Genomic DNA, 14,955 nt, shown 5'->3' on the forward strand with positions numbered 1-14,955 from the left:
ATTTTATTTAACTTTTCACTGTGATTACTCAAGAATATTAAATAATTAAAATCAATGGTGTCCTGCATTATTGATCTTTGAGGGCTTTAATTGCTACATAAAGGAACTCTCCTGAAGGAATCAATAAAGTACTATCCATCTATCTATCCATCCATCTATCCATCCATCCATCCATCCATCCATCCATCCATCCATCCATCCATCTATCTATCTATCTATCTATCTATCTATCTATCTATCTATCTATCTATCTATCTATCTATCTAAATACTGCATATTTCAGTTTTACTATAAAAAAGGAATAAAGGAACTCTCCTGAAGGAATCATCCATCCATCCATCCATTTTCTACCGCTTATTCCCTTTCGGAGTCGCGGGGGGCGCTGGCGCCTATCTCAGCAACAATCGATAAAGTACTATCCATCTATCTATCTATCTATCTATCTATCTATCTAAATACTGCATATTTCAGTTTTACTATAAAAAAACAAACTTGTCTTTGACAGAAAAGGCATAAAACCTTATTTGTTTTACTTTATATCAACCTCAAGTTGTTATAGAGATTTACTGTAAGAATTAAATTAAAAAATAATTGACTTTTTTTAACATTTTAGTGACTGAGACCCTCTATGCTCCACAGGAGCCCTAAGGATAAAAATAAAATACATATATTTTGTTATGGTTTTTAAAATGAAAAATACTAAAATGGCCCCCGCTTGCTTAAATTTTTCCGTGTGCGGCCCTCTGTGGAAAAAGTTTGGACACCCCTGTTGTAGGCTGCTCGCCTGCTCCTCATCACCACTTCAAGATGGCGGCCCAATTTCTCGCCTCCCAGCAGCCAATGCTGTGTCTACTTATAACATAGAAATAGTAGAAATTAGCTTGTTGTTAGATGCTAGCCGTAGTCTCCATGCTTCGTTAATCTAAGGAACTTATTTAAAATGTCCGAGGAATCTTTAACCGTGACAGTGGCTTACGGTAACACTTTGGCTTTTAATAATTTGGAATATATTCGATTGAATTGTTTTTATTTTATGCCTGAAAACAAATGACCGGCAGTGTCTAGCTAGCTAGCTAGCATGTGAGCTCAGCTACAACAAGACTTCACACCAGAAGATCGATTAAATTCTTCTAATGGCCACTTTTTCATTTAGTTAAGGACCAGGAGGCAGAAAGCATCCTTGTAACGTTGATAGTAGTCTTCTATATATTTAACAAATGGCCACTATCCTCGAGTGTACAGGCGTTTTTTTATATATACAGAACAAAACACTTTTTCTGTGTGTGAATGTGCAATATAGTTTGTTAATAATGAGGCGATATAGTTTGGTTATAATGACATTGCTGCTTTGTCCTCAGGTTCCACGAAGCACAGCATCACTGTGACAAGTCAGGAAGATGGCAAGAGTCCAACAGTTCAAGACCTGTCAGACTCTCTGACTCAGGCTACTGGAGTCCCTGCAGCCTCACAGAAACTCATCTTCAAAGGTATTTCAATGGTTCAATGCAGAGCTTGGCGATATATTAACATCTCCATGTTTTATTACAAACCCTGTTTCCATATGACTTGGGAAATTGTGTTAGATGTAAATATAAACAGAATACAATGATTTGAAAATCATTTTCAACCCATATTCAGTTGAATATGCTACATCCATCCATCCATCCATCATCTTCCGCTTATCCGAGGTCGGGTCGCGGGGGCAGCAGCCTAAGCAGGGAAGCCCAGACTTCCCTATCTCCAGCCACTTCGTCTAGCTCTTCCCGGGGGATCCCGAGGCGTTCCCAGGCCAGCCGGTAGACATAGTCTTTCCAACGTGTCCTGGGTCTTCCCCGTGGCCTCCTACCAGCTGGACGTGCCCTAAACACATCCCTAGGGAGGCGTTCGGGTGGCATCCTGACCAGATTCCCGAACCACCTCATCTGGCTCCTCTCGATGTGGAGGAGCAGCGGCTTTACGTTGAGCTCCTCCCGGATGGCAGAGCTTCTCACCCTATCTCTAAGGGAGAGCCCCGCCACCCGGCGGAGGAAACTCATTTCGGCCGCTTGTACCCGTGATCTTATCCTTTCGGTCATGACCCAGAGCTCATGACCATAGGTGAGGATGGGAACGTAGATCGACCGGTAAATTGAAAGCTTTGCCTTCCGGCTCAGCTCCTTCTTCACCACAACGGATCGATACAACGTCCGCATTACTGAAGACGCCGCACCGATCCGCCTGTCGATCTCACAATCCACTCTTCCCTCACTCGTGAACAAGACTCCTAGGTACTTGAACTCCTCCACTTGGGGCAGGGTCTCCTCCCCAACCCGGAGATGGCACTCCACCCTTTTCCGGGCGAGAACCATGGACTCGGACTTGGAGGTGCTGATTCTCATTCCGGTCGCTTCACACTCGGCTGCGAACCGATCCAGTGAGAGCTGAAGATCCCGGCCAGAATATGCTACAAAGACAACATATTTGATGTTCAAACTCGTAAACTTATTTTTTGTTGTTGTTGCAAATAATAACCAACTTAGAATTTCATGGCTGCAACACGTGCCAAAGTAGTTGGGGAAGGGCATGTTCACCACTGTGTTACATCACCTTTTCTTTTAACAACACTCAATAAATGTTTGGGAACTGAGGAAACTAATTGTTGAAGCTTTGAAAGTGGAATTCTTTCCCATTCTTGTTTTATGTAGAGCTTCAGTCGTTCAACAGTCCGGGGTTTCCTCTGTCATATTTTACGCTTCATAATGCGCCACACATTTTCCATGGGAGACAGGTCTGGACTGCAGGCGGGCCAGGAAAGTACCCGCACTCTTTTTTTTTACGAAGCCACGCTGTTGTAACACGTGCTGAATGTGGCTTGGCATTGTCTTGCTGAAATAAGCAGGGGCGTCTATGAAAAAGACGGCGCTTAGATGGCAGCATATGTTGTTGCAAAACCTGTATGTACCTTTCAGCATTATTGGTGCCTTCACAGATGTGTAAATTACCCATGCCTTGGGCACTAATGCAACCCCATACCATCACAGATGCTGGCTTTTGAACTATGCGTCAATAACAGTCTGGATGGTTCGCTTCCCTTTTGGTCCGGATGACACGAAATGTGGACTTGTCAGACCACAGAACACTTTTCCACTTTGCATCAGTCCATCTTAAAAGATCAAGGCCCAGAGAAGCCGGCGGCGTTTCTGGATGTTGTTGATAAATGGCTTTCACTTTGCATAGTAGAGCTCTAACTTGCACTTACAGATGTAGCGATAAACTGTATTTAGTGACCGTGGTTTTCTGAAGTGTTCCTGAGCCCATGTGGTGATATCCTTTAGAGATTGATGTCGGTTTTTGATACAGTGCCGTCTGAGGGATGGAAGGTCACGGTCATTCAATATTGGTTTCCGGCCATACCGCTTACGTGGAGTGATTTCTCCAGATTCTCTGAACCTTTTGATGATATTATGGAGCGTAGATGTTGAAATTCCAAAATTTCTTGTAATTGCACTTTGAGAAAGGTTGTTCTTAAACTGTTTGACTATTTGCTCACACAGTTGTGGACAAAGGGGTGTACCTCGCCCCATCCTTTCTTGTGAAAGACTGAGCATTTTTTGGGAAACTGTTTTTATAGCCAATCATGGCACCCACCTGTTCCCAATTAGCCTGCACACCTGTGGAATGTTCCAAATAAGTGTTTGATGAGCATTCCTCAACTTTATCAGTATTTATTGCCACCTTTCCCAACTTCTTTGTCAGGTTTTGCTGGCATCAAATTCTAAAGTTAATGATTATTTGCAAAAAAAAATGTCTATCAGTTTGAACATCAAATATGTTGTCTTTGTAGCATATTCAACTGAATATGGGTTGAAAAGGATTTGCAAATCATTCTATTCCTTTTATATTTACATCTAACACAGTTTTCCAACTCATATGAAAACGGGGTTTGTATGTCTCTGTGAGAAGGAGAAACAAGAAAGAGTGAGAAGAGCCTTTAGTGTAATGCCCGCAGCTTAAAGCAACTGCGTGAGAAGGTATTCTCCAATATCACCATGTAGTCTTTTTCTCTAGTCGAGATGTATCCAGTATATTCCATTTATCGCCCAACCCTAGTTCAATGGCTGTTATGTTTGGATTTATTGTGAATCGTCACGGTGTTCCTTCTTTTAGGGAAGTCGCTCAAGGACATGGAGCAGACTTTGTCCGGCTACGGAGTCAAAAGCGGTTGCAAACTCATGATGATTGGAAAGAGGGTGAGGCGTTTAAAAAGTGCAGTTTGTGTTTTCATCACCATGCACTGACAACAACTTCCAAAACAGAACAGTCCCGAGGAGGAAGCCGAGCTGAAGAAGCTGAAAGACATCGAGAAGTCAGTGGAGCACACTGCTAAAAAGCTAGAAAAGGTGGATGGGGAGCTGACTGGACTCAAGAATGTAAAAAACGGTTCTTACGCTGCCTTTCCCTGCATTGCATCGCAAGTTTATAAGTCTGTGTGCTTGTTTCGCCGTCAGGGCTTCCTGGCCAAAGACCTGCAGGTGGAGGCGCTTGGTAAGCTGGACCACCGGGTGAAAATAGCATCCGAGCAGTTCATGAAGCTTCTGGAGCAGATAGATGCCCTGGTAAGACTTTTCCATCCTTGAGATACACACTATAATACACACTGTGACACTACAAAGTTTGTTTTAAAATCTATTTTTTTACGTTGGAAATAATAGAAGTTATTCTGTTCCAGAGTTAAACTGACAGCATCGTAAACCTTTACTTAACTGTGTAAAATCCAGTAACTTATGTTAACATACGGCTTCACGATGGAAGAGGGGTTAGTGTGTCTGCCTCACAACACGAAGGTCCTGAGTAGTCCTGAGTTCAATCCCGGGTTCGGGATCTTGCTGTGTGGAGTATGCATGTTTTCCCCGTGACTGCGTGGGTTCCCTCCGGGTACTCCGGCTTCCTCCCACATCCAAAGACATGCACCTGGGGATAGGCCCCTCCCACCTCCAAAGACATGCACCTGGGGATAGGTTGATTGGCAACACTAAATGGTCCCTAGTGTGTGAATGTTGTCTGCCTATCTGTGTTGGCCCTGTGATGAGGTGGCGACTTGTCCAGAGTGTACCCCGCCTTCTGCCTGATTGTAGCTGAGATAGGCACCAGCGCCCCCCGCGACCCAAAGGGAATAAGCGGTAGAAAATGGATGGATGTTAACATACAATGTAAAAAAAGTAAGTTAATATTAAGATATAAAACAATAACACAATCAAATCTTGCCTTAAACTGTGCAGTTTTGTTTAATTTCTAAGTGTAAAAAGAAGCCAAAAGTACAAACAACACAACACTTCCTCTAATTAACCAAGTGACAATGCAAATGGTGTTCCTGCTTTGAATGTATCCGCTTAAAGCTGAAATATGCTCCTTCCATGGTGTAAAATAAGTTTTTTTTTACAAGTTCACAAGTTTATTCACAATACCATATAACATTTACAATAGTGGAGAATATTATCATTTAAAGATGTTGGTACGTGAACGGGTCCCCCAAATATGCTAGAAGAAGCTTTTGACAGGGGGTCCAAAGGACAATATATACATGGAAAGATAAAACATGGTAGCAAGCACAAAAACAAAACAACGCTATATGATAAACACAAGATAATAGTACTAAAGCAAGCATACACATACATACATACATACATACATTCAAGGTAGGCGGCTGCTTACCGTAGTTGCGAGACCTCTTGTGGCATGTTTAACTCGGACACTGAAGAAGAAGACTTTGAGGGATTTGTGGATGAGGAATAACTTCATAAAGTGAGTTTTACATGTTTATTTTGTGTGTTGTGTTGTGTGACATTATCATCTGAGCAACGTTGAGTTATTGATATATCGTTATTGCTTTGCACTATTTCGAGACGTCGTTAATGGAGTCAGTGTCGCTGCTGTTGTCTAGCAGTTCAGTGACATTTCCTGCTTTCCTGAAATCATGTCTCTCAATAGGAGCCATTTTGGAGTCTTTACATTTAAACACACAAATGTAAAGGAAACGGCACGGCCTGGTGCAGTCATATATCCCAGCATGCACCGCGCGCTTCTTCTCCTACGGGGGAAAATGAAATTGGCGGCTGCTTACCGTAGTTGTGAGACCTGTTGTGGCTCAATATTGGTCCATATATAAGGCGCCCCGGATTATAAGACCCACTGTCAGCTTTTGAGAAAATGTTAGGTTTTTAGGTGCCTTATAATGCAGAAAATACGGTACTCAGTGGCCTAGTGGTTGGAGTATCCGCCCTGAGATGGGTAGGTTGTGAGTTCAAACCCTGGCCAAGTCATACCAAAGACTATAAAAAATGGGAGCCATTACCTCCCTGCTTGACACTCAGCATCAAGAGTTGGAATTGGGGGTTAAATCACCATAAATGATTCCCGGGTGCGGCACCGCTGCTGCCCACTGCTCCCCTCACCTCCCAGGGGGTGAACACGGGTGATGGGTCAAATGCAGAGGACACATTTCACCACACCTACTGTGTTTGGGACAATCATTGGTACTTTAACTTAACCAAGTGACAATGCAAATGGTGTTCCTGCTTTGAATGTATCCGCTTAAAGCTGAAATAAGCTCCTGCATCACTTAGCTTGCGTCAGATGTCTTGATTTTTCATACTTCTTCTGTGGGGGCCGGCGTTTGAATTCTATTATTTTTTTCCAGAACACTAAGGGCTAGTGTTTCCCAAAGGAGCTAAATATTTACCTTATTGTGTATTAATGAGCAATGACCACCACAACATTTAATTTGTTGTTGGTGATGGAAGTAATTACTTTTAAAGTTCATTTTGCTGATAAAGCAAAGGAAAATACACTGAATGGGTGGCAGCGGAGGATGGGCGTATTTGTAAAGCTGTTGGGACGTTTGGAACAGCAGTAAGCTTTGTTGTTGTAAATAAAGAAAGCTGTAAAATTTTATAGAAAGTCATCAAAGACAACAGTTTCCAATCCAAAATGTGCTTATTTTTTCTTAATATGTGGATTCAGTTCTGTATTTTATGGACTTTTGTTTGTGCATCATATATCGCAAGCTGTCTTATTGTCCACAGAGCGTCCCGGAAAACTTCAATGACTGCAAAATGAAGAAAAAAGGCCTCGTAAAGACAGTGCAGGTTAGTTTTTTTTGTCTTTTTATTGTGCCAAGCCCCAACAACAATATGACAGAATGATGTTTTCAGGACTTCCTGGCGCAGTGTGACAAGATAGAGGCTTGCATATCAGACCACCTGACAAAGATCCAGTCCAAAAACCTGGCTGTGGTGGATTAAAAAAGGTGTCTGGAAGTGTTGCTCTGTGAGTAACTGTCGTGTACAGAAAGGTTGTCCTCTATTTATTGTTAGTGACATGACAGCCTGCTACAGACCTGCTAACTTGGAACGCATTTGTCAACTTTTGGTTGCATTATGCCAGTCTCAGATCCAACTTCAGCCACAGCAATTTGTCCATTGACGGAATGAAAAGCTTTCAACCAATCAGAGCGCGGCAATTTAACCACCCAGTTTGTTGTCTGTCATCAACCGCGTTTCTTCAATGTTGGCAGGTCTGCTACGGTGTGTTTAGATATTTGGGACTTTGTAGGTTTCTTCACCTGATACATAATGCGGCTCTGACGGGACTGGAACTGACAACCTCACTTCTTTAGTGTAGTTATCTAGTAGCCCACTGTGCCACAGAGCCAGTAAAATGAATGGAGAATATGATCTTGACCACACATGTATGTGGATATTTTATTAAAAACAATGACAGCAGCAGCTTCCTTTTTTATTCATATTATCTTCAGAACATGTCAATTGCAACTAAAAAATATTACGAGAGCAATGCAAAATTCAGTCACATTTAATTAATACATGTATTCAAGTTTAACAGTTCCTTAGTGATGTGCAAATGAGCTCCAAGAAGAAGAGGAGGAGGAGCAGTGGAAGCTAAGTAACATTTAACCTTCCAGTCAGCTACAAAACATGAGACAGAGACCATCTAATCGTCCTTGTCCTTGGCACCATGCTTTAGGATACGTGTGAACGCCACGTAGTTAAAGTTGCCCTTTTTGTCGATGGGGGCCTCACGGAAGAGCTCGTCCACTTCCTCGTCTGAGAACCTGTCACCCATGGTTGTGAGAAGCTCGCGGAGGAACTCCTCCTGGATCAGGCCTGCGGATCGAAGACAGACCTACAGGTTAGGTCCGGTTCATGTACGGTATATCACCAACCTATCATTTCAAACAGGTACATTCCCAAACAAAATGAAAACAGCTAAAGTTGCACCAATGTATTAGATTGGAGATAAACACCAATTTACAAATTATAAACCTGTTTATTTACTTCCACAATTTTCAAAAATCATTGAAAAACTGTTCAATAACAGATTAGAGTTTCACAAACAAAACAGGAATACTCACTGAGAACCAATGTGGATACAGAGCTAATGTTTCAACTTTGATGGCTTTAATTGAGATGACCAATGCAATAGATAGTAAAACATGTGCAGCAGCAGTCTTTATGGATCTAAAGCATTTAACACAATTAATCATAATAATTGAAGCAAAAAACTAGAAAAGGTATGGAACCAGAGAGTTGGGTTTAAACTGGATTATAAATTACTTAACCAACAGGAAACAATAAGTGACGATAGGCGACCACACATCTACAAAGCTAAATATATCCTGTGGTGTACCTCAGGGATCAAAATTGTTCATCTCTCTATATAAACAACATTTGTAAAGTTACCGTATTTTTCGAATTATAAATCACTCCGGAGTATACGTCGCACCGGCCGAAAATGCATAATAAAGAAGGAAAAAAACATATATACGTCGCACTGGAGTATAAGTCGCATTTTTGGGGGAAATTTATTTGATCAAATCCAACACCAAAAATAGACATTTGAAAGGGAATTTAAAATAAATAAAGAATAGTGAACAACAGGCTGAATAAGTGTACGTTATATGAGGCATAAATAAGCAACTGCTATGTTAACCTAACATATTATGGTAAGAGTCATTCAAATAACTATAACATATAGAACATGCTATACCTTTACCAAACTATCTGTCACTCCTAATCCATAAATTCCATGAAATCTTCTTCCTCGATGTCGCTTCTAAACAACTCTGCCAACTCCTAAGGTATGCGCCGCTTCCTCTTGTCCTTTTCTGCTGCATATTTCACGACGTCCAGCTTGTAATCTGCAGTACATGATTTCCTTTTCTGTGCCATTTTTGTTCAGCCCTTCTCAGTTTTTATAAAGTTACCGCCAACGATGAAATGATCCATTTTAGTAGCTAGTTCAGTAGCATTTAGCAGTTAGCATTCCAATTAACCACAATGCACTTCTGCCATGACCCTCCCCCGCCGAATTCTTATTGGTTGACGTGTGAGTGACGATTGCTGACATTTTCTTCGTCTCTTCCGCGAATTAGATAAATAATAATATTTTATATTTTACGATAATGTGTTAATAATTTCACACATAAGTCGCTCCGGAGTATATGTCGCACCCCCGGCCAAACTATGGAAAAAAATGTGACTTATAGTCCGGAAAATATGGTACAAAAGATTTGAAGTTGAAGTGATAAAACAGCATTTTGTTCAGGACAGAACACACAGAAGATAATACAAATAACAGAAGAAATTAACAAAAAGACTATCGTTGAATCTCAGTTAAACTTAAATAATGCTACTTGGTAACAGTAGAAGAGAAAGTCAAACACAAATACAAATAGATGGAATAGAAATTGAAAGAGTAAATGAAACCAAATGTCTAGCTGTAATGATTGATGATAAAATTAACTGGAAATCTCATGTAAAAAATATACAACATAATGTAGCAAGAAACACGTTAACGAAAAGGCAAATCATTCTCGACCAAAAATCACTTCATATTCTCTACTGCTCACTATTGTTACATATTTAACTTATTCTGTAGAAATATGGGGAAATAACTAGAAAAATAGACTTCACTCATTAACGGTGTTACAAAAAAGATCAGTTATAATAATACATCATGTTGTACATAGACAACATACAAATTATTTATTGAATCAAAAATAGTGAAATTCCATCACATAGTGAATTTGCCAACAGCTAAAATGATACACAAAACAAACTATAACCTGCTAGCCAAGAATATACAACAATTCTTCTCAACAAAAGAGGAGAAATATAATCTTAGAGAAAAATATCATTTAAAACATTTGTACGCACATACAACACTTAAGGCCTTCAGTGAATTAGAATGTGGAATTAAATGATGGAATGCACTAAGCAAAGCAATCAAACAATGTACTAATATGATCCACTTCAAGAAACTCTTCAAACTTAAAGTGTTTACAAAGTACAAAGAAGAAGAACGACGATAAACATTCTGAATTTATTTCATCCATCCATCCATTCTCTAAATCATTTTAGTTATCTCACCATATGAAACATAACATACTTCAATAATTATTTTTATTGTGATTACTTTTGGAGTATATTCTGAATAAGTTGAGAACGGGAAGTGAACAAACGTTTTAGCAACTGTTATGTAAAAGAAAAGGGTTAGGATTAAATAAGCTCTGCTTCTTCCTACTCCTTTTCCAACATGTTGAATAGAGAAACTGCAAATTGTGATGTATCAATGTATCAATCAATCAAACCATGTTGTATGCATGCTTCCAAACAAACAAACTCAAATGTAGTGTTTGTGTAAAGTCGTATACCTGTCTGTCACTCCTCTGGGTGTTGTTGACTCACCTGTTCCCTCTTCATCAAAGCATGCAAAGGCGTTGCGAATCACCTCCTCTGGGTCGGTGCCATTCAGCTTCTCGCCGAACATGGTCAAGAACATGGTGAAGTTGATTGGACCTGGGGCTTCGTTCATCATTGCCTCCAGGTAATCTTCCGTGGGGTTTTTACCTGGGGGTGGGGGGGGATCAAATGTCACAGGCCATAAGAGCAAAAAAAAATAAAATATATATATATATATATATATATATATATATATATATATATATATATATATATATATATATATAAACACATATACATATATATACACATATACACACACACACACATACATATACACGTATATAAAAGCACAGAGGCTATTTCATCCCTACGAGCCTAAAATAGCCCAGCGTTTTTCAACCTTTTTTTCAACACACAGGAAAACAGCAAAAAAGTGAAAATAAGTCAGGGTGTGATATGACAGGTGGTGACAGTACACCTACTTTGAGACAAGAGCTATAGTGGTGCATGCTTGGTTATGCTTTAAAGTCATATACAACAATTGCCACAACAACTTTTTACTGTCAACTGAGTTTGGTTTTTTTAATGTTTTCTGCTGGTGGTGTGTGCCTCCGCATTTTTTCAACGCAACAAATGTGCCTTAGCTGGCAGTCAAAATCAACAAAACTCACCTTTGTGATTTCGCTGACTATCGTTGCAAATGCATATGCAGGTTATCCATACATCTCTGTGCCATGTCTGTCTTAGCATCGCCGGTCAAATGTGGAGACACTCTGGCACATTCAATGGGGGTCTGGCGGAAGACACTTTGGCATCTTGGGGCCAGTGGTGCAACTTGAATCCCTCCCTGTTAGTGTTGTTACACCCTCCGACAACACACCCACCAGGCATGATGTCTCTAAAGTTCCAAAAAATAGTCGAAAAAACGGAAAATAACAGCGCTGAGACGCGGTGTTTGTAATGTGTTGAAAATCAAAATGGTGGGTGTGTTACCTCGGCGACGTCACATTCTGACGTCATCGCTTCCAGCGCGATAAACAGAAAGGCGTTTAATTCGCCAAAATTCACCCATTTAGAGTTCGGAAAACGGTTAAAAAAATGGATGGTCTTTTTTCTGCACCATCAAGGTATATATTGACACTTGCATAGGTTTGGTGATAATGTTCCCCTTTAAAACTGAAGAAAGATAAGGAAGACTTCTATAAACAAGTTATCGAAGCTTTTGATCAGAAGGAGCTGCGCACGGACTTAATTTATAAGTAAAGGTAAGACTATAATATTAAATGTGCTTTTAATGATGGTATCCTTACATCACACTCAAATTTTTAAGGGAAGGCCTAAATTTATTGCATGCCTTTGGTAAGCGCCGGAGTGAGACGAGGTTTCAAATTAATTAGTGCCCCCGCGGCAATTCAAGGAAATACGGTAGGTGAAATTAGACAATCTGCCACGGCACACCGGATTGATATAACGGCACAATAGTGTGCCGCGGCACAGTGGTTGAAAAACACTGAAATAGCCTCTGTTTTTTTCCTGACCTAACATATATTCTGGTTTATACTGTATAACGGATAAACAACAGAAAACTAGACAATATAAATATATATCCATTTTTAATGCTTTACCTAATGACGCCAGCATGTCATGAAGGTCTTCCTTGTCGATGAAACCGTCCCGGTTCTGGTCGATCATGTTAAAAGCCTCCTTGAACTCCTGGATTTGAGACTGGTCAAACATGGCGAAAACATTGGAGGTGGCGCGCTGGGGACGCTTCTTGGTGTTCTTCCCCTTGGCCCGTTTGCTGGACATGTTGGCAGCTGGCAGGTCTTCTCCTCCTGGGAAGTAGAAGACGTTTCACGCAAACGCAACAATCCTGCACAAGTGACATGGAGCCTCGATGGTTAATGAGTCGCCCGCTGGCCTGTTCTAAAAATAGCTCAAATAGCAGCACTTACCAGTGAGCTGCCACTATTTATTTATTTGCAAGCTGGTCTCGCTTTGTTCAACATTTTTAATTCTAAGAGAGACAAAACTCAAATAGAAATTGAAAATACAAGAAAAATATTTTAAATACTTGGTCTTCACTTGTTTAAATACATTCATTTATTTTTTATAACTTTCAGAAAGACAATTTTAGAGAAAAAGTATAACCTTAAAAATGATTTTTGGATTTTTAAACACATATACCTTTTTACCTTTTAAATTCCTTCTTCTTCTTTCCTGACAATTTAAATCAATGTTCAAGTAAATTAATTTTTTTTTATTGTAAAGAATAATAAATACATTTTAAATTAATTCTTCATTTTAGCTTCTGCTTTTTCAACGAAGAATATTTGTGAAATATTTCTTCAAACTAAATTGTGATTAACATTTAAAAATAAATAATCTGGCAAATCTAGAAAATCTTTAGAACCACTTTTAAATCTTATTTCAGTCTTTCGAATTTATTTAAACATTTTTGTTCTTCAAAATCTAGAAGAAATAATTATTTGTCTTTGTTAGAAATATTGCTTGGTCCAATTTGTTATAAATTCTAACAAAATGCCGATTGGATTTTAACCTATTTAAAACATGTCATGAAAATTCTAAAATTAATCTTAATCAGGAAAATTACCAATGATGTTCCATAAATTATTTTTTTATTTTTTTCAAAACAATTCGAATTAGCTAGTTTTTCTCTTTTAAATTTTAAAGAGTCGAAATTGAAGATAAACAATGTTTCAAAATTAAATTTTCATTTTTTTCCTGTTTTCTCCTCTTTTAAACCGTTCAATTAAGTGGGGTTTTTTCATTATTTATTCTCTACAAAAAAAACTTCCGTAAAAGGAAAAAAAATGTACGACAGAATGACAGACAGAAATAACCATTTTTTTTATATGTATAGATGTATTTATTAAAAGGTAAATTTAGCAAATTGGTTATTTCTGGCCATTTTTTCAAGTGTGTATCAAACTGGTAGCCCTTCGCATGAATCAGTACCCAAGAAGTAGCTCTTGGTTCCAAAAAGGTTGGTGACCCCTGGGTTAGACTTTTGCATGGCATCAAACTTCCGAGTCATTTGCGACGGGGCGGCTTGTCCAGGGTGTACCCCGCCCTCCGCCCCTGTGCAGCTGGGATAGGCTCCAGCAACCCCCCGCGACCCCGAAAGGGACAAGCGGTAGAAAAAAGGATGGATACCTATTGAATACAACCTAAATAGTTTTCAATACATCTGATTGCTAAAGTATTATTGTTGTTTTTCAAATTATGCAAACTAAACATTTATCGCTTTTTCGCGTGAGTTAGCGTGATGCTGCGACCTAGCTTTAGCAGCGATTAGGCTAGCAGGCGTCTAGCATTAACTACCGCTGACTCACCGGCCTCACTCTTATTTCAACCACAACGCGACGAGAAATAATTGCCCCAAAAGATGAAAAAAATACCTTGAAATGTTCAGGCGCGGTGCCAAAAAAGAGCAGCAGCAGAGCTAGCGATGATGAGACGTGTGTGTCAAAATGGACCAATCATTAATGAAGCCGGAAGTACCCACCAGTCGGAAATGTTCACTTTAATAGTCTGTTCATTTCATTCAGATTACTTGATTACGTTATTACTTTGAGTATTGGCGGAGGGCTTAAATCGTTTTTGTTGTCCAATAACAGGTAGTAAGAAGTATTATTTTTCGGTTCGGCACTATTTATTTATTTTTTATTATTATTATTTTTTAACAACAAACATACATCTATAATTCACACACAAAACAAGACACTTTCAACATCAAGGAAAGAAAACAGAAATGAAGTATCATTTTTCGGTTCGGCACTATTCTATTTATTTATTTATTTTTTATTTTTTTTAACAACAAACACATCTATAATTCACACAAAAACAAGACACTTTCAACATCAAGGAAAGAAAACAAAAAATAAGTATACATTTTTCGGTTCGGCACTATTCTATTTATTTATTTTTTTATTATTTTTTTTAACAACAAACACATCTATAATTCACACAAAAAACAAGACACTTTCAACATCAAGGAAAGAAAACAAAAAAGAAGTATCATTTTTTGGTTCGGCACTATAGTCAAATTTTTTTTTTTAAACAACAAACATCCATCGAGCCATCCATTTTCTACCCCTTATTCCCTTTTGAGGTCGCGGGGGGCGCTGGCGCCTATCTCAGCTACAATCGGGCATACATTTATAATTCACACAAAAAAAAAAACAAGGCACTT

General features: G+C 39.2%; 2 protein-coding genes across 3 annotated transcripts; one reads left to right on the forward strand and one right to left on the reverse strand.

Moving 5' to 3' along the window:
* The first annotated feature begins 817 nt into the window (after nt 1-817).
* bag1 (BCL2 associated athanogene 1) lies at nt 818-7,760 on the forward strand. Of its 2 annotated transcripts, none has more exons than XM_061921051.1 (7): nt 818-977; nt 1,359-1,487; nt 4,147-4,229; nt 4,296-4,409; nt 4,488-4,595; nt 7,062-7,124; nt 7,191-7,760. In XM_061921051.1, the coding sequence occupies exons 1-7, from the start codon at nt 941-943 to the stop codon at nt 7,278-7,280; spliced, it is 624 nt and encodes a 207-aa protein (XP_061777035.1). In that variant the 5' UTR covers nt 818-940; the 3' UTR covers nt 7,281-7,760. The 2 variants fall into 2 exon arrangements, with proteins under 2 accessions (XP_061777035.1, XP_061777036.1); XM_061921052.1 differs by having other exon boundaries at nt 4,296-4,379.
* Nucleotides 7,710-14,280, reverse strand: myl12.2 (myosin, light chain 12, genome duplicate 2). The gene is made up of 4 exons (XM_061921053.1): nt 14,162-14,280; nt 12,365-12,574; nt 10,743-10,904; nt 7,710-8,159 (listed from the first exon to the last, which is right to left on the reverse strand). The coding sequence occupies exons 2-4, from the start codon at nt 12,546-12,548 to the stop codon at nt 7,987-7,989; spliced, it is 519 nt and encodes a 172-aa protein (XP_061777037.1). The 5' UTR covers nt 12,549-12,574; nt 14,162-14,280; the 3' UTR covers nt 7,710-7,986.
* Between the last annotated feature and the right edge of the window lie 675 nt (nt 14,281-14,955).

This window comes from Nerophis ophidion, linkage group LG14 (assembly GCF_033978795.1).
Source record: "Nerophis ophidion isolate RoL-2023_Sa linkage group LG14, RoL_Noph_v1.0, whole genome shotgun sequence".
In the NCBI taxonomy this organism is placed as follows: Eukaryota; Metazoa; Chordata; class Actinopteri; order Syngnathiformes; family Syngnathidae; genus Nerophis; species Nerophis ophidion.